General features: G+C 43.5%; 1 protein-coding gene across 1 annotated transcript in view; it reads left to right on the top strand.

The window, feature by feature from the left end:
• Nucleotides 1-20,335, top strand: part of MPZL1 (myelin protein zero like 1) — a 62,384-nt gene that overhangs the window by 32,406 nt on the left and 9,643 nt on the right. The window contains exons 2-5 of the mRNA XM_082614246.1: nucleotides 8,722-8,888; nucleotides 14,190-14,403; nucleotides 15,144-15,276; nucleotides 17,752-17,854. Of these exons, the coding sequence (XP_082470372.1) occupies nucleotides 8,722-8,888; nucleotides 14,190-14,403; nucleotides 15,144-15,276; nucleotides 17,752-17,854 (617 nt within the window). The remainder of the gene's footprint in view (nucleotides 1-8,721; nucleotides 8,889-14,189; nucleotides 14,404-15,143; nucleotides 15,277-17,751; nucleotides 17,855-20,335) is intronic.

Raw genomic sequence — 20,335 nt, 5'->3', positions numbered from 1 at the left:
TCTGCACCAGCCCGGGTGCATCCCAGGGGCCAGGCACTGCACTGTAGTTGTTTGTTCATTTGTCTCCACGAGACTGTCAGTCCATTAAGGGCAGAAGCCGAGTCCCAGCATGGTTTGAATGGATAATGGTTGATTGAAAGAAGGAAAGCCGTAGCAGAAAAGAAAGATGAACAGTACATACATAGAGGAGGGCAAACAAGAAATACCAGGGCTTTAGGGAGTCAAGTGATCAGTTCAATGACTAGCCTGATTCAGGACCTTTTGAATATCTCTCATTTGAGAAACAGAAAGATCTTTGCTGGTACAAAAAGGTTAAGGATAAAGATGTGGCCAGCTGGCCATTGATCCTGAGTAGAAGGAATCAGCTCTGAGAGGAATTTGGTAATCCTGTGTGTTAGTAAAAGTACATAACTTTTTTTTTTTTTAATTGAACATTTCAAAAGATGAGTTGCCTTTGGGATTTTCTCATCAAAATAGGAAGGTGGGGCTTCCCTGGTGGCGCAGTGGTTGAGAGTCCGCCTGCCGATGCAGGGGTCACGGGTTCGTGCCCCGGTCCAGGAAGATCCCACATGCCGCGGAGCGGCTGGGCCCGTGAGCCATGGCCGCTGAGCCTGCGCGTCCGGAGCCTGTGCTCCGCAACGGGAGAGGACACAACAGTGAGAGGCCCGCGTACCGCAAAAAAAAAAAAAAAAAAAAAAAACAGGAAGGAAGGTGACTCTTGGAGGAAACCTATCTAAACTTCCTCTAAGATAATGTCAGCATTCAAACTTGATCCTGAGTAATCTCTGAAATTCCTTTTGTGTTGGGCATTATGCTGAAGCCGTTGGTTGTGAAGCAAGTATAATTTTTTCTGGCTGAGCGTAAATGAGTTGTGGTTGGTCTCTTTTATTCTTCTGTCCTTCTTTCATTCATTCATTTTTTTCCAACTTTCAGACAAATGTTTGTCGAGCACACTGACAGGGGCAGGCATTTGCGAGGTAAAGAGGTTGGTTTGGTGAACAAGCTGGACACAGCCACTGGCCCTCCCCTGGTTCCGGGCAGCAGGTTCCTCTCGTAGAGTGTGAAGGGTGCCTTGACGGGAAAGGCAGGATGTAAAGGGGCACAGGGTGAGGGATGTGGGGCAGACACTGGGAGGAAGTCATTTTTAGACTGTGGCCTGAAGCCTTACTTCAGACAAAGCGTGTTCCTGACAAATGAAAAGCTTAATTTATTAATATTTATGGCTCGTTGAATAGAGTATATTTTTTTTAGCCTCCCCTTACTTTGTGCCACCCAACTGAAGTGGGTCCAGAAGAGCCCTGATGCATGGTAGAAAGCAGCCCCCTTCAGCTGCAGAGTGGCCTGGTGCTGGGGGGGCGTGAGGCCTCTGACTAGACACCGGCGTTTTTTCCACCAAAAAAACCTGTTTATAGGAGTCACAGCTGTGCTGGGAGGGAATCATGTGCTGGATGCTTTCACTGGAGCATTCGGGAATTAAAGAAGTAAATCTCTTAACACCTACTGATGTCTTCCTTTCTCTCTTTTTAAAAAATCAGTTTTTATTATGAAAAATAAAATATATACAAAAGAAAGAGAGTGGGCGAGTGTGTGTGCACACATGTTGATACACTTTGCAGAGTACACATTAAAAAACAAGCTCCCATGCCCTCACTACCTAGCCTAGGAAATTAAACATGACCAACAGTGTGTGCTGCACATATCCTGCTCCATAAGCCCTGTTCCAATCAGAACCACTAGTCTGAATTTTGTGTTCAGTGTTCTCTTTTGTCCCTCTCTTTTACTATGTTTTAAAAGGTCATATTTACGCTTGCGCTAGGAGATATTACAATATCAGATTATCACTGTGTACCAACAGCAAACAAGAAATAGCCTGGAAAGCTGTTTGAATAAATTGCTTGACTGTACTCTTTTAAAGAGGAGAATATACTGGTAACATCAAAGTACTTAAAAAAAAAAAAGTCAAAACAAAAGCCTTTCAATTTCAAGGAAAACCTTAACAGGGTTTGTTAAAAGGGTAAGGTTTTTACAAACCAGGGTGTATTACACATGGACCCAGCAGTAACACGGCAAGGAATTGCTTTAACAATAACAATGAAACACTGTTATTTTAAACTAGGCCATGAAGTGTTTGTTCATTCGTAATAATGCCACTCCAGTATATTTTAAATGATTTTGTGGTATCAGAGTTTCAATTTACTGGCGTAAAGGTCACCCTGACATGTACTAACATGAGACATGATTGACATTGAAAGGCATGATTGACATTGTATTACTTCAATAATTCAGAATATTGAAATAGATCATGTCAGGAAATAGCCCTTCGGGCAAACCATTCTTGAATTTGCTTTTTTAGTGCTTGTGATGGATGTTTGTTTTCTGTATTTGCACCCTACCCCCCCCTTTTCCCCTAAACTGTTCAGGTTTCCATCCAAAATGGAAGAATATCAAGTTTGGGGTATCATATTTGACTACTGTAGAAATGACCCTTAGTGAGTTGATTGCACAAACTTTTTGATTACTTGTCAAATGATTTTGCAGGCTTTTTCATTTGAATTGATCTCCTACTTTGAGGGTCATTATCACTCCACTGCTAAATGATACTTTTGGGCAACAAAAGTGGTGCATGTTAGAAATTTGTTTCCCAGAGCACATCAGAAAAAGAGTTGCTTTTGTTTATATGTTTTCTTGCCCTTTGAACTGTAGTGTAACTTAGCAAGATTCCTTCCCCAGGAAGAAAGTAAGCTCAGCTCCTGTTACCATTCTGAAGTTTATCTGTAAGTTAATATGTAACTCAGAATCCAAAGTTGGCCGGTTGTAAAAACATGTGTATATCATTTAATCTTTTTATTTCATTTCATTTCATTTCATTTCTGTGTTTTTATTCCTGAGGCAGTTGGTTTTTCCAAGATTCAACAGGAGACATTTTCCTCCCTATCAATGAGGGGTTTTTTTTGTTTTTTCTTTCCGCGGTACGCGGGCCTCTCACTGTTGTGGCCTCTCCCGTTGCGGAGCACAGGCTCCGGACGCGCAGGCTCAGTGGCCATGGCTCACGGACCCAGCCGCTCCGTGGCATGTGGGATCTTCCCAGACCGGGGCACGAACCCGTGTCCCCTGCATCGGCAGGCGGACTCTCAACCACTGCGCCACCAGGGAAACCCGATCAATGAGTTTTTAAACTGAAGTTTTAATACTTTTCACAGTGGTTTTTGCCACTATACCATAATTGTAAATCTGAGGCTTAAAAAAAAAAAAACTATGTAATATCTTATTCAGACTGGGAGTCCAGTCTGCAGTGACATGGGATGACATGGATTAGAACAATAGTTTCTCTGCATCTCAGTGCTCTTTATATTTGCGTTCTTTAGCCATTTTAACTAGCCCCTTAAAACTCTCTTTTATGACTCTGAAGACAAGCCATCTGAATTTCACAATAATTTTACTATGTACTTCCATAATACCCCTAGTCACTTAAAAAAAAAAGAAAAGGCTGACAAAGCAAACCATTCCCAATTGTTTAAGAAACCAGTGAATTCATCCCTGGCTTGGGCTGCATGGCATGTAGTCTGAGGGGGAGGTCTATGCTTTCCTTCTCTGTCCCCACATAGGAGAAACTTTGCTGGCGTTCATGCTCATCGCAGTTGATCAGAAACTGCTGTAAGCACTTAGGGCTTCTATGATGTGCGTGGTAACCGCATGCAGTTTTAAGCACAGGTCTCTGCTGAAACTTCTGCCTGAGATCAGCTGTGCAAAGCACCTGACTCCCAGCAGTTCTCTTGGTTGAATGCCCTTCTCTCAGCTCTCATGTCATCATGACGTCCTGTCTCCTTGTCCATAGCACTCTCTATCCTGGGGGCTCTCATCACAGGCAGAGGAGCAACAGGGTGACAGGGTGGCTGCTCAGCATGTTTAGGGAGGAAGCGTAGGAGATGAAGTCTGAGAGGTGGCCAGGGGCTAGCTTACATCAGGCTCTGGGGGTCACTGTGAGGACCCAGACCTGATCCTGGCTGATGTGGGGAACTTGGAGGGTTTTGAGCAGAGGAGTGATAAGATCTGACTTGCATTTTACCAAGATCTCTCTGGCCTCTCCGTGGATTGGCTGCAGTTAAGTGGATGAGGTGGAAGAGAGAACCAGCTTAGGAAGTCACGGAAATAACCTGAGTGAAAGATGATGATGGCCTGAACCAAGATGGTAGCACTGAAAGAGCATGGAGAGATCAACTTCTGTATATGTTTTTTGCAGAGACACATGTTTTGTGACGGCTTAGAGGTAAGTTGTGAGAAAGAGAGTGTCCAGAGCTTTGACCTCAGCCACTGGAAGTCTGGAGTTGTCCTTTACTGAAATGGAGAAGCCCGTGGAAGGGCAGGTTTGGAGGTGGGAATCGGGTTCAGTCTTGACATTGTTAAATTTAAGATGCCAGTTAGATCCAAGTGACATTGCTGGATAAACGTTTGAATACGTATGCACACGTGTGTGTGTGTACAGGGGTCATTGGCATTTAGGAGGTATTTAAAGCCCTGAAACTAGATGAGGTTACCAACTTCCCTGGCGGTCCAGTGGTTAGGACTCTGGTTTCTCACTGCAGGGGGTGCAGGTTCCATCCCTGGTTGGGGAACTAAGATCCTTCATGCCTCATGGTACAGCCAAAATAGATAGATATATAGATGAGGTCACCAAGAGAATGACTGGATAAGAGGTCAGAGGGATGATCTGGGACTGTCCAGCATGTAGAGGTCAGGGGGACTAGAAAAGGAGCAGGTAATGAGATGAGGAGAGAATCAAAAGGGGGTGATGTTTCAGAGGCCAAACTGGAGAAAAAGGAGGGAGTGGTCAATTGTATCAAATGCAGGCAGATCAATAAGATGAGATTTGAGAATTAACTGTTGGTTTAGCCACATGGAGGTCGTTGGATTCCTTAACAAGAACAGTTTTAGTGGAGTACTGGGGATGAAAGCCTGAACTGGGTTTCTTCAGGAGATAGTGGGAGGAGGGAGACTGTGCACAGTGACTGCAGACAATTCTTTCAAAATGTACAAGTTAGAGGAGGGCAAAGGGATCTTAGCTGTGGGGCAATGCAGGGTCAAGATTTCTTCCCCCTAAAGTTGGGATATAAATGTATATCATTCTATGGCTGATGGCAGTTACTCAGTAGAGAATGAAATATTCAGGAGAAAAAGGGAGACTTGCTGGATCAGTGTCCCTGGGTGCATGAGAGCAGATGAGATCCAGTGCACAGTGGAGGTTAGTGCAGACACTTCCCACATAGGAAGACAGGCCACAGATGCAGAAGGTGAGGGTAGGATGTGGTTGGGGACACAGAGAAGTTCTCTTGTGATTGCTTCTGTTTTCTTAGGGAAACAGGAAGCACAGTCATCAGCTGAGCGAGAGAAGCAGGGGGAGGTCCACAATTGAGGTTAGAGAGGAAAGTGTAAAATAGTCATTTAGGAGAGTGGGGCCTAGATGGAGTCGGGAAATGTGGGAGGATTGCTGGGCACCGTTAAGAGCCCTCTTTGGGGCTTCCCTGGTGGCGCAGTGGTTGAGAGTCTGCCTGCCGATGCAGGGGACACGGGTTCGTGCCCCGGTCCGGGATGATCCCACATGCCGCGGAGCCGCTGGGCCCGTGAGCCATGGCCGCTGAGCCTGTGCGTCCGGAGCCTGTGCTCCGCAACGGGAGAGGCCACAACAGTGAGAGGCCCGCGTACCGCAAAAAAAAAAAAAAAAAAAAAAAAAGAGTCCTCTTTGAAGTTAGCGGTTATGAATTTAAGATGAAACTAGTCAGTGGGATTGTGTGCTTTTCTCCAGCTATGGTCAGCCACCCTGGTAGAGATGCAGAATGGATAGAGAAGTGGACTTAACCAGAGTTGAGGTCTGGCCAGGCGAATGCGCTGACGGGAGAGAGAGGCAGGGGAGCTGACGGTGTGCAGCCAGGGGATGAGTCTTGTGCTGCACCGTGGATCTAAATCCGAGCGGGACAAGTGGAGACATGCTGGGGATGAGACAGTAAAAGGGTTGGAGGACTGAGGGATTCTGGGTTCTAATGTGGCTGAAGGATTGATAAAATCAGGGTATTGGAGGAAACGTTCTGGAAAGTCAGAAGTGGTCAATCAGAGGGTAGAGAGCCTGAAAATTAAGATTGTGGAGGGGGAACAGGTATTAATGACAGGGTCTCGGGCAGCGGTTCTCGACCAGGAGCAATTTGCCCCTGAGGAGGGGACATTTGCAGTTGTCTAAGGACACTTTTGGTTGTCACAGCTGGAATGAGAAAAGCTGCTACGGACACCTAGTAGAGGTCAGGGATGCTGCTAAACATCCTATAACACACAGGCAAGCCCCACAGCAAAGACTAATCTGGCGGATTGTCAAGAGTGCCACGGTTGAGAAGCCCTGGGCTAGGGTATGATTATGGGAATTAGCAGCTGGGATAGGCCTGAGGCTAAGATCATTGGAGAAGATAAGATAAACAAAGAGATCAGGGTTTTGGAAGGTTCTTCCTATGACTAATGGAAGCTCCAAGAATTATGACAAGAGTGGGAGAAAAAGCCAGGGATAAGAGGAAGTTAACTAGCTATGTATGGAGTTATTTTTCTGCAACTGGCTGATTGGCTGGAGTTGGAATTCATTTTCCTGGCTCTAAGAGCTGCATGTCCAAATTAGCCAAAGAGTGATGGTATGTTGTTGTTTTTAAAAGCCACTTGTTTATTAATCAGCTTTGGCATAATTAAATTGTCTGTCTTAAATAGATTGTCTAAAAGCCCATTTAAGCGTTTGGTTGGTCTTTTTGGTCAAAATTCCATGTCTGTAAACTTGGGCACTTGGCCTAGTTGCATCATTAAATAACATCTCAGGGTAACAGTGCTTGCAGCCAGGCCTTGTGGCAGGGATCTGGTTTGAGAAAATCCCTGAGAAACTTTATTTGTTGACTTTAAAGACTGTGGCTTTCCATGCAGTGCTCATCCCAGTGGAGAAAACTAGTCAAAATCACACAGAGTAAATAAGGGTTACAAACCAGTGCTGCTTCCTGGAATAAACTGGTCAGATTGTCCAGTTTTATGCTTTGTCCTTCATTTTGAACTCAAGTGCCCTGGGGCTGCTTTTCTGCCTACCCACAATAGCAAGGAACTGTCTTTTGTTTGCTTCTTGTTTAAAAGAAGGGCTTGTTTTGAGGTTTGGACCACTAATAATAATCCATTGTTCCCTATAATAATAATCCACCCTCTTTAGCAGAAAAAAATCTGCCTGATGCAGTGTGGCTATCAGTTTATTTAGAAGAATGGCCAAAAGTGCCCATTGTGTCGTGAGGATAAACATTTGGAAGATGGTTGGGAGGAATGGGGGAGTACTCTTGTTCTCCTTAGCCTGGAGTCATGGTTAAGACCTCAGGAAGAAAATATTCTGAATATGACCGCCAGTCCTGGGTGACAATACCCTCCCTTATTCTGCTTGTCTGTTACATTCTAAGAATAATTGGAACACTGCGGATAGGGATTCTCTCCCGACTATTTCTTTAAAAAAACCTTATTTTGAAAATGGGTGTTTTTAATCTCTTCTATATTAGCTCTAATTGTTTCCACTTTTAGGCCAAATAAGTTTCTTTCTAACCTTCTTTAGTCCATGAAAGGGTCTCTTTTTGCGTAAAGATTATTTTATTTTAGCAGGAATCCTTAATAATTCCTGCAGTTGCCTCTGATTATAGATCTCGGAAAAAGAGCTATTTTTATATGCCAAGTGATAGACATTTTAATTACTACGTCCTGGGCTTAGGCTAACTGAAAAAACTCAGTGAGTAAATGAATATGTGACCCAGTGTGGTCAGTTATTTCTTGAGTACACATGTATCTAGCACACTGAAATCCAGAGGTAGGTAAGGTTTCACTAATGAAAGCAAGATATGTTATGCTTTTTTTTTTTTTTTGCCTTAAATACCTTATAGGAAAAGGGTTAGTTAAATAATAAACATGGCTTTAAAATAAAGTGATATCTTACCTAAAATAGTTTTAATTGCTTTATATATGGAAGATGAGAAAAGATCAACTTGATATGAATTGAAATGTAGCAGGTGAATATGAGAACTATTTAAAGAAGTAAAAATATGGCCTCCACATCATTAAAAACAGACCATCAGAGAAGCATGATGAGATGTCCTTCAGTAGATGAATGGATAAACTGTAGTACATCCGTACAAAGGCCATTATTCAGCAATAAAATGAAATGGGCTTTCATGCCACAAAATGACATGGAGGAAGCTTAAATTAATATTCCTAAGTGAGGGAAGCCAATCTGAAAAGGCTACATTTACTGAATGATTCCAAATATAGAATATTCTCAACGTTAGTGCTACACTAATGTAAGATGTTAATAATAGGGGAAACTGGGGCTTGGGGGAAGCGAGAGGGAATATATGGGAACTCCTTACTTTCTGCAAACCTCAAACTGCTCTGAAAAATAGTCTATTAATTCAAAAGAAAACATAAATATTAGGTATAACTGAACCAGTAAAAATGTCTTCTTATTAGAAAACAAAAATCCCAGACTCTCAGCAGTTTAGCTTGTAGGAAGTACCTGGCTATATAATATTCTGCCAGAAATGTATAGTACACAGTGGTGATGGATTACTCTATACATCTTGTAACGTTCTTGTATCTTTTCTTTGTCCTCTGATAAATATGCACAGTGGTATTCATGCTAAATCCTACTCTTAAGCTTTCCTGTTCCTTTCTCTCCAGTGACTGCTGGTGTATCGGCCCTGGAGGTGTATACTCCAAAAGAAATCTTCGTGGCAAATGGGACACAAGGGAAGCTGACATGCAAGTTCAAGTCTACTAACACGACCGGCACGTTGACCTCAGTCTCCTGGAGCTTCCAGCCAGAGGGGACTGACACCACTGTGTCGGTAGGAATGCTTGTCTGCTCTCTCCGCGGGTCATACCTCACGGGGTTCTTTACTGCTCTAATGTGATGAATGATCCATCCTTCTGACTGCGCACTTGCAAAATGAGTGAGTTTGTTATCAGAGGCTTCAAGGCCCTTCTCTTGCTTCAGACTCTCCAAAAAAATAAGTTCAGCATCTCTTAAATGCAGCTTCTTATCTATGTTGATACTGACATTGATACCTCTGTCTACCTATCTATCTATCTGTATACTGGGTTGGAATGTATGCCTGATTTCCAAATGTTTGAGTGGACCTGTGTCCCTCAGGGTTTATAAAAAGGAAGGCCCCTTGGGTGTTGTGTCTGAATAGGAAGGAAAAGTGAGGTAAAGTCAGAGATTACAAATTTATATGACTTCCTCACTGGGTCCAGTTGGGTATGGTTCTGGGTAAAACAGTCCCAGAGTGAGAGCAGGAACCCATACAAACATCATGGGGAAGCAGAGTCAGAGGCATTCTTTTGCTTCCCATAGATATGGCATCAACGTGGAACATGTATCCTATAGATGCAAAATGAAACACACAGATTTACCCAGGAGAGTCCAAAGAATTATTTAAATTTGTGAAGATTTCCCACTGACATCTTTTGCCAGACTAGAAGTGAGGGACATTGTTTTATCTACAGAAAGTAAAGGATCATCAGGAAGACACCCAGATGCTCTTTCCTTCAAAGAGCAGTTTTACTTATGCTCAAAACATTCTTGTCATGTGGGTCAAAGCAGATTTACATACCCCAAGCCTTAATATTAAGAACATGCTGTATTTCTTTTCTTTAATAAATTTATTTATTTATTTGCTTATTTATTATTTATTTATTTATTTGTGGCTGTGTTGGGTCTTTGTTGCTGCGCACGGGCTTTCTCTAGTTGCGGCGAGCGGGGGCTACTCTTCGTTACGGTGCGCGGGTTTCTCATTGCGGTGGCTTCTCTTGTTGTGGAGCACGGGCTCTAGGCACGTGGGCTTCAGTAGTTGTGGCACATGGGCTCAGTAGTTGTGGTTCACGGGCTCTAGGGCACAGGCCCAGTAGTTGTGGTGCATGGGCTTAGTTGCTCTGCGGCATGTGGGATCTTCCCAGACCGGGGCTCGAACCTGTGTCCCCTGCACTGGCAGGTGGACTCTCAACCACTGCACCACCAGCGAAGTCCAAACATGCTGTATTTCTGATTAATGTTTTTAGCTAATCAATTTATACTTACACACCAATCTGATTATAGTTAATTCCAGAATGTTCAGTTACTGATACAGGATCCTTTAACTCCCAAATGTCAGGGCATAGTTAATGAGCAGGATGCTCTTCATTTTTATAGATTTTCAGGAGAAGTACAAGCCCAACATACCAGATAAGGCTTTTCTGGTCCATGGAATATTAGGGTCCACATGTCTAAAACAGAGCTCATCTTTTCTCCCCTCTCTTTCCCTTCTGTGCTAGTTCTTTTTGGGTATTTATGTTCTTCTAGGGATCTGATTTTTTTTTAAATCTTGAGTTTTGGGTGGTGGGGGGGGTTGTCCTTCCTTCCCCATCCACTACCTCTTCCTTTCTTTTCCTCACACCCACCCTGAGAAATAAGAACATTTGCTGGCTCTTCCTACTTTGTTTCTGGCATCTAGCTTTTTGTCAGCCTTCCTGCTTCTCCGCTCTCCATTAAGTGATAAAAACTGTGTGCCGGGACTTGTGCGGCAACCCCCTTGGTTATTCCTCCACTTCAAATTATCCATCTTTCAAGCCAGTCCTACAGTCTACCAGGTGCCTTGTCTTAAAACAGTTCTTTCACCTCACCACTGCCTTAGTCAGAATCCTCATAGCTTCCCATTGCAAACAGTGCTTGTCCGTTCTAGCCCCGCTTCTCTTCTCTCATGTGATCTCCTTCAGTCTAGTAAAAAGTGCTTTATGCTTTGTTTTTCCACTTCTGAACTCTTGCCATTTAAGTTGTATCCCATCTTCACATTGTGATCCCTCCATAAGACCTCTTTTGACCTTTTTAGCTCTTCTTAAAAACTCCCTGCCTGGGCTTCCCTGGTGGTGCAGTGGTTGAGAGTCCGCCTGCCGATGCAGGGGACGTGGGTTCGTGCCCCGGTCCGGGAAGATCCCACATGCCGCTCCGCGGTTAGGCCCGTGAGCCATGGCCGCTGAGCCTGCGTGTCCGGAGCCTGTGCTCCGCAACGGGAGAGGCCACAGCAGTGAGAGGCCCGCGTACCGGCGGGGGGGGGGGGGGGGGAGAACAAAAAAAACAAAAAACTCCCTGCCCATGTTATCTGGGCCACTCCTGTGAGAGAACGTCCCTTGCTATGGCAGTTTTTCTCTTCTTTATCTTGAATGCAAGCATTTTAAGGGTAGAGATCTGTCTTACACCTTTGGCGTCCCTCATGGTTTTAACACTGTGGCTTTTACTTAATAAATGTTGGTTGATAAGGAGATCTAGTCCCTTTTTGTGTGTGTTTTTTTACTGTTTCATTTCTCTCTTTGGTTTGACCAAAGCGCTATTAATCAGTGCGGTTCAGCAAACATATACGGTTCCTGTGGTGTGCGAAGTGTCAAGGAGCACAGAGAGAAATACAGCTTGTTCCCTGCCTTCAGCGGGCACCCAGTCTGATGAGGGAGAGGTTTGCGGAGACCCAAAGGTGGGAAAGAGTGTAGTGTAGGTCTGTGTTGCTGCTTCAGAAATGCTTCAGAGGATATTTGTAGATGAGGTAGGAAGGAAAGCAGAGACCAGATGACAGAAGGACTTGTTTGCTGAGCTAAGAGTTTATGGTTTATTTCCTGGTAAAGAAGAGAGGTGAAGGGTTTGGGGCAGGCGAGATAGGATCAGACATGAGAGGCATTAAATAATGGAAATAGCTTAAGCTTTGAATTCTGTCTCCGAGACCTGTGACCTTGAGTAAGTCACTAAGGTTTTCTGAGCCTCTTTCCTCACTTGCCAAATAGCTGGCAAGGTGAATCTCACCTTGCAGCGTGGTTATGAGTGTCAGAGTGTTATTTTTCATGGTATTTCACATTTCTGCCCATCTTACAAGTGGAGGCCCTGGCTGCCTTTCTTGTTCAGTGACTAGCTTTGGAAGGCAGAGACGGGGTCTCCCTCTGGAGCAGAGGTCAGGTTTGCTTACTGTCCAAGATAGTAATCTGTCTCCCTTTGGGGCCATTGTAAAAGATGTGGGTTTCCTAAGCTTGGGGTTCCTCAGCCGTGATACCGAGCCTCTGCACGCACAGCATCCACCCAAGCCCCTCCATGCCGTCCCTATGGGCCTTGGGGGGCAGGGGCCACAGATTAAAAACATGCTGCTGGCTGTTTGTAAGTAATAGGGTCCTTTGTCTCCCAAGTCTTCTTCGTGAGAACAAAGACTTCCCAGGAGTCTCGTGTCTTCTGCCGGCATCTGTGAACCTGCAGCAGACATGCAGGGAGGGTGAAATCTCAGAGCCTTCATAGTTCCTAACAAGCATTAGTTATATTAAACACAGGGTATATATTTGATAACTGGTTTTTAATTTTTTTTTCCCAATAATCATGTAGGCATTGTGGAGGATGGATTAGAGGAGCTTGAGACCAGTTAAGAGATCAGAGCCCAAGATGCTGAGGACATAAAAATCAGGTATTATCAGTGGGGATTAAATAGAACAGAGAAACTTAGGAGATGGAATTGACAGGATCGGGGATTTGTTTTTTCTTTAAAGATTTATTGATTATTTATTTATTTATTTTATTTTTGGCTGTGTCAGGTCTTAGCTGCGGCACGCAGGATCTTCGTTGAGGTATGCAGGATCTTTCGTTGTGGTGCACGGGCGTCTCTCTAGTTGTGGCCTGCGGGTTTTCTCTTCTCTAGTTGTGGTGCGCAGGCTCCAGGGCAAGCGGGCTCTAGTTGAGGCACATGAGCTCAGTAGTTGTGGAGCGCGGGCTTAGTTGCCCCGCGGCGTGCGAGATGCTAGTTCCCCGACCAGGGATGGAACCCGCATCCCCTGCATTGGAAGGTGGATTCTTCACCACTGGACCACCAGGGAAGTCCCAGGATTGGGAAATTAATTGGATGGGAAGGAAGACAGAGGAATTAACGATAACTCCAAAATGTATGGTTTGGGAGACCGGCATGTAGCCATCAGTCAAGATGAGATACACAGAAAATGGAGTTAATAGGAGAAGGTGGCAGACTTGGCGGGTGGAGGCAGCTGAGTGAGTAGGCAGTTGGATTAGGGGTCTAGAGCTCCAGGAAGCACTGTGCGTGAGAGAGGTTTGCGAGTTAACAAAATGTAGGTGGCCATTAAATCATAGGAATGGATGAGATTGCATAGGGGTTTTCAGCTTCCACAAAAGGTTCTGAAAATGTTGTGTTTGGATTGCCAGTGCAGCTCAGTGGTTGACTAATGTTCATTTCCACCACCCTCTCCAACCCCACTATCGCCCCATCTGTGAATACGAACAAAGACATCCAGCCTCTAGCAGAGCTGCTTGGATTGAAGCCACGTATCAGGATAGATCCCCACCCACCAGGCCTGACCTTACTTCCAGGGGGCTGGGTTTGACAAAGTTACTTTGAGAAATGAGTTCCTTTGCTGAAAGCAGGTCTGAGGAGAGGGTGAGAGTGGAAAGAGAAAGGGGCTAAAGGCTGAACCTGCAAAGGCGGACATGAACATTTTGGGTTGTCTGGGCTGTGTTCCTTTCACATATCCATGACTTTTCTGTAGGAAACCAATAAGTAAGACTGGGTAACCCATCAGATTAACTGATCTGTGATATTTAGGCTTCTTTTTCTTGATGACTTTGCGTATCTTAATGGTAAGCTTTGTGAGTTAAGGCTGAAACCTTTGGATTCACTGGGCTCAATTGTGGTGTCCATCAGAGCATTGGCTTTGAAGAGTCAGGTGGTCCTGACTTTGACTCTGGATCCATTACCTAACTGTCATTGTGACATTGGGCAACTGGTTTCTTTGAGTCTCCATTTCCTTATTATAAAAATATGGGTGGTAATTGCTACACCACTGGGCTATTGAGAGGTTTAGAGAGAATGTACACATTTATTTCTCCAACTGAAACAGGGTTGAACTCCATGATTTCTAAATCCCTGTCTGGCTTAGGTTCTATAGCTTGAGATTTGTAATATGATGTGGCATTTCTTTCTGGATGAAGTCTTTTTTTCACATCCTTCTACTCCGCCATCTTGATTGGAGCTCCTCAGATGAAGCCTTTTTTTAAAAGAACCCTTCACAGCATGCCTATAATAGAGTTTAGAACTTCTACCTTTAAGAATAGCTCATGTGTTCTTTTTTTCTAATTGCAGTTTTTCCACTACTCCCAAGGGCAAGTGTATGCCGGGAATTATCCACCATTTAAGGACAGAATCAGCTGGGCTGGAGACCTCGACAAGAAAGATGCATCAATCAACATAGAAAATATGCAGTTTATACACAATGGCACTTACATCTGTGATGTCAAAAATCCTCCTGACATTGTTGTCCAGCCAGGACACATTAGGCTTTATGTTGTAGAGAAAGGTACTTCCTTGAGTATTTTTGCAGTAATGATGAAGTCCCCTTTATCTCATGCTTAGTTAGAGCACAAGAGTTACATTTCAGGGTGTGTTTGAAAGGGGTGTTTCTGCCATACAGTTATGCTCCCTGTTTCCATCGACCTGTGGCTCTACCGAACATGCCTGGAGGTCAGGGAACTCGTTCCAACTGGAGTAGCTGATTTCTCCATTTATAAACCTGCTGTCTGGAGCATACTGATCAGATTAAAGGAGTATGAGTTTTTCACTGTTAATTAGAAGTAAGACCAGATTCATTATAGTTGGATGGGGTGAGTATTGGGAAAGAAGGAGATTAATATTGTTTTAATATCCTCCAGGAGAAAGCTTTAACATTGGCAGAAACAGTATAGCTATTTCTTCACCTTTTTTGGAGAATAAGCAGGAAATGCAGGTTCTGCTCTCTCATTTCGAGACAAAGTCTGCTTTGTTGGAGAATAGATTGAGGTAAATTCACATCCCCAGCTTTTCTTTGATTTTAGAGCATTGAGAGGGATTATGTATATAGAAATGTTTTTAGTTCTAAAGCTCATTCTTTATCAGCTAATGTTCCTATGTCATCAGTTAGGTACTAGGATCTCATAATTTGGATAATAAAATAGGGTATGGTAATTGCTAAAGGAAGACACTTGTTTATTAACTTAATACAATTCCATTTCTTCTTTCTGTCGCAATGTACCTTAAACCTATTTTGTTCTTTCTCTCTAGAGATTTTGCCCGCGTTTCCAGTTTGGGTGGTGGTGGGTATAGTTACTGCTGTGGTCCTAGGTCTCACTCTGCTCATCACCATGATTCTGGCTGTCCTCTATAGAAGGAAAAACTCTAAACGGGATTACACCGGGTAAGAGGCTCTGCTTTTGGGGGGAAGGGTGGAGGGAAGGAATCAGAGTTTATGAAAACTTCTGTATGTTTTATGGGAAAAGAATTGTGAAGAATCAGCTGCTGTTAGCTTTCATGTTGGAATCGAGCCATCTTCTTAGAAGATGTTCTGACACGGGCAAGCAGAAATCAGTGGCGTGCTGTTAAACGTGAACTATGACACTAATCCCTGTTTCAGTTTCTTTCTTAGGTTTGGTGACATGGACTGCTCAGTAGTCTGTGCTCTGTGTTTCAGTATCATCCACTCTGCAATTAGCATTATTAAGCCACAGATATCACTTACCTAATATGAGTTTAATTTGATCTCTAGATAATAATCTCATAAGGTTCTTCTTTTCAGTTAGGTAAATATAATAATAATAATAAGAGGAGTATGCTGATAACTGACCCCCACCTGATGTGATGATGCAGGGCTTTTCCTGTTTGTAGTTTGGTAAGGTTTATCGCTTTGACCATTCTCGAATGCATGGCTGGACTCGTCCAAGCTGAGTTAATAAGAGTTGAACATCAAAATATACCAGCAATAAAGAAAAGTAGACTTTGGTTTTGTTTGCGGCTTCTCAAAGAGAACACGTTTGAGCATAGGGTGTGTGTCTAATTGAAGGACCCTCTCTTTTTGCCGCTCCAGCTGGAAAGCTAGCCTGTATAAGCTTGGTAGAACTCGTGTGGTAAGACTGAGAGTGAGGCTGGGTTTCAGTTGATGTAGCACGAGCTGCGTCCCCAGTGCACGGAAGGGACTGTGGTTGAGGGTTGCATGCCCTGGACTCCCTGGCTGGTGGATGGTGGGGACCTCTCGCTTTGGGCTCTGCCGCTCTACTTTTTAGGAGTGCTGTGTTTTAAGGAGTTTAAGTGTTCAAATTCGGATATCATTTGCTTGGAATGTTTCTATTCTGCTGACCGTACCTGCCCCCTTGCATGGTGAGTGGTTTATGATGAAATGTAACCGAAGCATTGGTTTTCAACATGAAACTAATCCAGGGTGGTGACACGCCAGTCTCTGTAGTTCACGCTTTTTGGGTTAATAAAGGCACAGAAATGTGTGCCTTAGAATTCTGCATGGCATCGTGAATGCTGCTATTCTTCTTACTTTGGTTTTTTTTTCCCCCTCCCCTGCCTTTTCTACCTTGGTGTGCCGGGATCAGATCCTGCCTATCTTCCACTTCTTAAGAAAAGCTGACATAGACGACACATTGGGACTATAACAGGGCTGGGTCTCCTCTTCCACTCCCACTAGACACATGGTAACTAATCACATTGGCCGTTGCTGTTAATATTCATGTGTATGTATTCAGCCCATCTCCCTTGTTGACAACTAACTAGCCAGCTCTGAGCTAACCCAACAGCTATCATGGTTTGTCCACAAATATGTCATGTGTCTGTGTTAGAAACATGTTGAGTGTACCATCCCAAAGAAATTGGGTTGTCAGGTTTTATGGTCATCTGAACATACATGTTCTTCATGTAAAATGCCTTTGTGTGTGTGTGTGTTTTAGTTTTTTAATACTTGAATTGTATTATTACTGAGTTAGACTCTTCTGCGTTACAATACTCAAACCATTTTGGTTTGTGGCATATAGCCTCCTGGTTCAGAGAAGGCACAGTTTGCAGAATGCTTTGTATGCTTTGGTCTTAGTAACGACACTTTAAATGTGATTCTCTCCACACTCCTAAGATTTTTAAAAAGTACATCATAAGGGATTGAAGCTCTGCTGAAGACACATCCCATTAGGGAATCCCAAATGAGCTACCTCCTGGCATTCACTTTCCCTGGTTTATTTATGAGATAGGGCTTGCTGTTGAAGACCCCGACGCCCCTGAAAACGTTCAGCCCGTGTGATGTGGCATTCCACAGTTTCTTATCATCCATGACTTCCTGGATTTTCTTTGGTTTGGTTGCGGAATTGGTGGGGAAACAAACTATGAGGACCTAGGGAATGGAAGGAATGAGATAAGCCAGACTACGAGCCTGGATCTGGGTCTGTCATTTTGGAAGCACATTCAGAAGAGGTTTGCCTTTGATGATCACAAAAGCGAATTGCTATCAAGAAGGTATAGCTTGCTTGCTCCTTTAAACCTGTATCCCAGAGGAGGATTTATGGTAGGGGAAAAAGCCAAAGAAGCAAAAGGATAAATGTACATTGTAGCCAGAATCCCATCCAGCAGATATCATTGTTGTAGACTGGGGCAAAGAGATCGCACCACATTGGATTCTGTACCTCCCCTGGGGTAGCTTCACTGACTTGGAAGAATTAGCGTCAGGGATAAAAAATAGTTTCAAGATATGTGATTGTTTTGATACTCATTGTTTTGTTGAGTTTCGTTTTTATACATCTGCTACTTCATTTTGTCATCACTTGCATTTCTATATTTTTTGTTTCCATTTATTTTAATTTTTTTTTTTTTTTTTTTTACATTCTCCAAATTGCCAACTCATCAGCTGCAGTACATCAGAGAATGTGTCACCGGTTAAGCAGGCTCCACGGAAGTCCCCCTCCGACACAGAGGGTCTAGTAAAGAGCCTGCCTTCTGGATCTCACCAGGTAATGGCAGATGGCAGTTCTGCCCACCATGCCATGCTCTGCAGTTCGGTTCTCTGTCACATTGTGGGGTGTGGGAAGGAATACTGAGCTGTGAGAAACGGACAGAAAGAGAGAGAGCAAGAGAAACCGAGGGGAACGTAAGGGCTGGTTTAGGAGGAACGCAAGAAGGTATGTGGAGAAGAATCTGACTTGAGTAAAGGTTTCCACCAACCCACCACTAACAGACTGGCCCAAGCAAAATTAGGAAATGACTTTGTCAGATGTAAATACTTCTTCCTTCATTGCTCAAAGAAATAAAGCTAGTGAACTAGATTCTATACTGAGGTGTTCTATAAGCCATGGAATTCACAGGAAAAAGTTGATTTTGGTGTTGGTAATAAAACAGAAAAGTTATTTTGTATGAATTCTTTAGGAGAAATTGAAAGTAAACATTTATCTGAATAATTAGTAGGCTCGATGAACAAGGAAAGGCTTTAGTTTCTACTTCTTGTAGAAAGTACAGAGAAGAAATAACTTTCATTTGGAATTTAGCATGCAGTCTGGCATTGAGGTTAATCTTGTGTTTTGGCCATGCTGGTGTAACTATAAATGGCAGAAATTCCAGAGCTTAGTACCAATTCTGGTCTTCTGGGGTAGAAAGCATTAGAAGGAATGTGGCCAGTTATAACTTTGCCCTGAGGAGGCGGGATTGAGGGTGTAGTGGGGCGGGTGGATTGAAGAGGAAGTAAAGGGTAACAGTGTTTTGTGGAAGAAGTATTCCACAGTCTTAGTTCACAGTTGTCCTACGTGGTGAGGAAACTGAGGCATTGCGATGTTAAATTACTAAAAGCACAGACCCAGTGAGCAACAGAATTGGGGCGAGAACCTAGATTTCTAGGCATTGTCTTTCACAACATCAGGCTCCTGACTTGTTCCTAATCTGTCTGTCCATCTCTCTCATTCTGTTTGTCTCTCCCACCGTCTCTCTCTCGGATTATGTAGTATACCTCAGTTCACTAATTTGGATTGTGAATGGGAATAGGGTTGTGGATAAAGGCGTTAGAGTTACAGGTAGGCATAATACCTAAAGAAGCCTTGGAAACTTTTTCTTCTGTCCTTGAAGTGCCATGGGCGTTGCTCTCCTGTTGAAAACAAACTGGGAGGAAAAAAAAAAAAGAAACAATGGACTTTGAACGTTGGAAAATAGGTTGTGCAGCACCATGATTCCTAAGAGAAGGGAAACAAATAAGGGGAGCCCTGTGATCGTCCCAGCTTACTCCTCAAGGCATTTTCCAGGCCGCAGTGCTGAGAGGAAAACAGAAACAGCTCACCTGTCTCACTGAATTGAGGCGGCGGACATCAGAGTTTGGGGAGGCCTCCTTATCTTCTTGAGAAAGGATGCACAGCAGATGGAAATTTTGAGGCTTCGTATGGTAGGCAGAATAATGACCTCCAAAAGATGTCCACATCCTAATCCCTGGAACCCATGGGATATGTTACCTTACCTGTCAAAAGGGACTTTGCAGCTGTGATTACAGATCTTGAGATTTTCCTGGATTATCCATGTGGGCCGAATGTAATCATAAGGGTTCTTATAAGAGGAAGGCAGGAGGGTGAGAGCCAGAGATTTGAAGATGCTATTCTACTGGCTTTGAAGATGAAGGAAGGGGTCACAAGCCAAGGAATGCAGGCAGCTTCCATAAGCTGGAAAAAGCAAGGAAGCAGATTCTCCCTAGAGCCCCTAGAAGGAGTGCAGCCCTGCTGATACCTTGCTTTAGCCCAGTGAATCACATTTCAGACTTTTGACCTCCAAAACTGTAAGGTAAGACATTTGTTTTTAGCAGGTCTAAAATTGTTTTTATTCTCCTCCCTCAAGCTTGACTGATAATCTGGTTGGGTAGGATTCCAGGTTGGAAATCATTTTCCTTCAGCATTTTGAGGCATTGCTGATTTTTGTAGCTTCCAATGCTAAGAAGTTGATACAGTTCTGAGTCCTCCTCCTTCGGGTGGGACCAGTTTTATTCCCCTTCTCTTAGCATCTTTTTTATCCCTCATGCTCTGAAATTTTCTAAAATTGTGGGCCTTTTGTGTTCACTCTACTGGCTGCTCAGTGGGCTCTTTCAGTCTGAAAACTGTGCCCTTCAGTCTTAGGCTATTGTCTTCCATTATTCTTTGGAAAACGTCCTCCTTCCATTTTCTATCCTCTCTTTTGGAAATTCCTGTTAGCAATTAGATCATCTAGAGCAGTCCTTTCGTTTTCGTAATTTTTTCTGTTTTGCAGTTTCTTCTAGAAAATTTCTGTAACTTTATCTTCCAACTTTTATTAAATATTTAATTTCTGCTCTCTTTTTATTAATTTTCAAGAGCTATTGCTTATTCTCTGGTTCTGATAACCCGTACTTTTCATGGATGCATTGTCTTATCTGAGCATATCATTTTTTCTTCTGTTTTATGATTTTTAAAAAATGTTTTCTTCTGTTACTGGATTTTGCTGTTGCTTTT

Source organism: Mesoplodon mirus (assembly GCF_964341445.2).
Source record: "Mesoplodon mirus genome assembly, chromosome: 3".
In the NCBI taxonomy this organism is placed as follows: domain Eukaryota; kingdom Metazoa; phylum Chordata; class Mammalia; order Artiodactyla; family Ziphiidae; genus Mesoplodon; species Mesoplodon mirus.
Note: the sequence above shows the minus strand (reverse complement) of the source record. Positions and strands in the feature narration are given on the sequence as shown.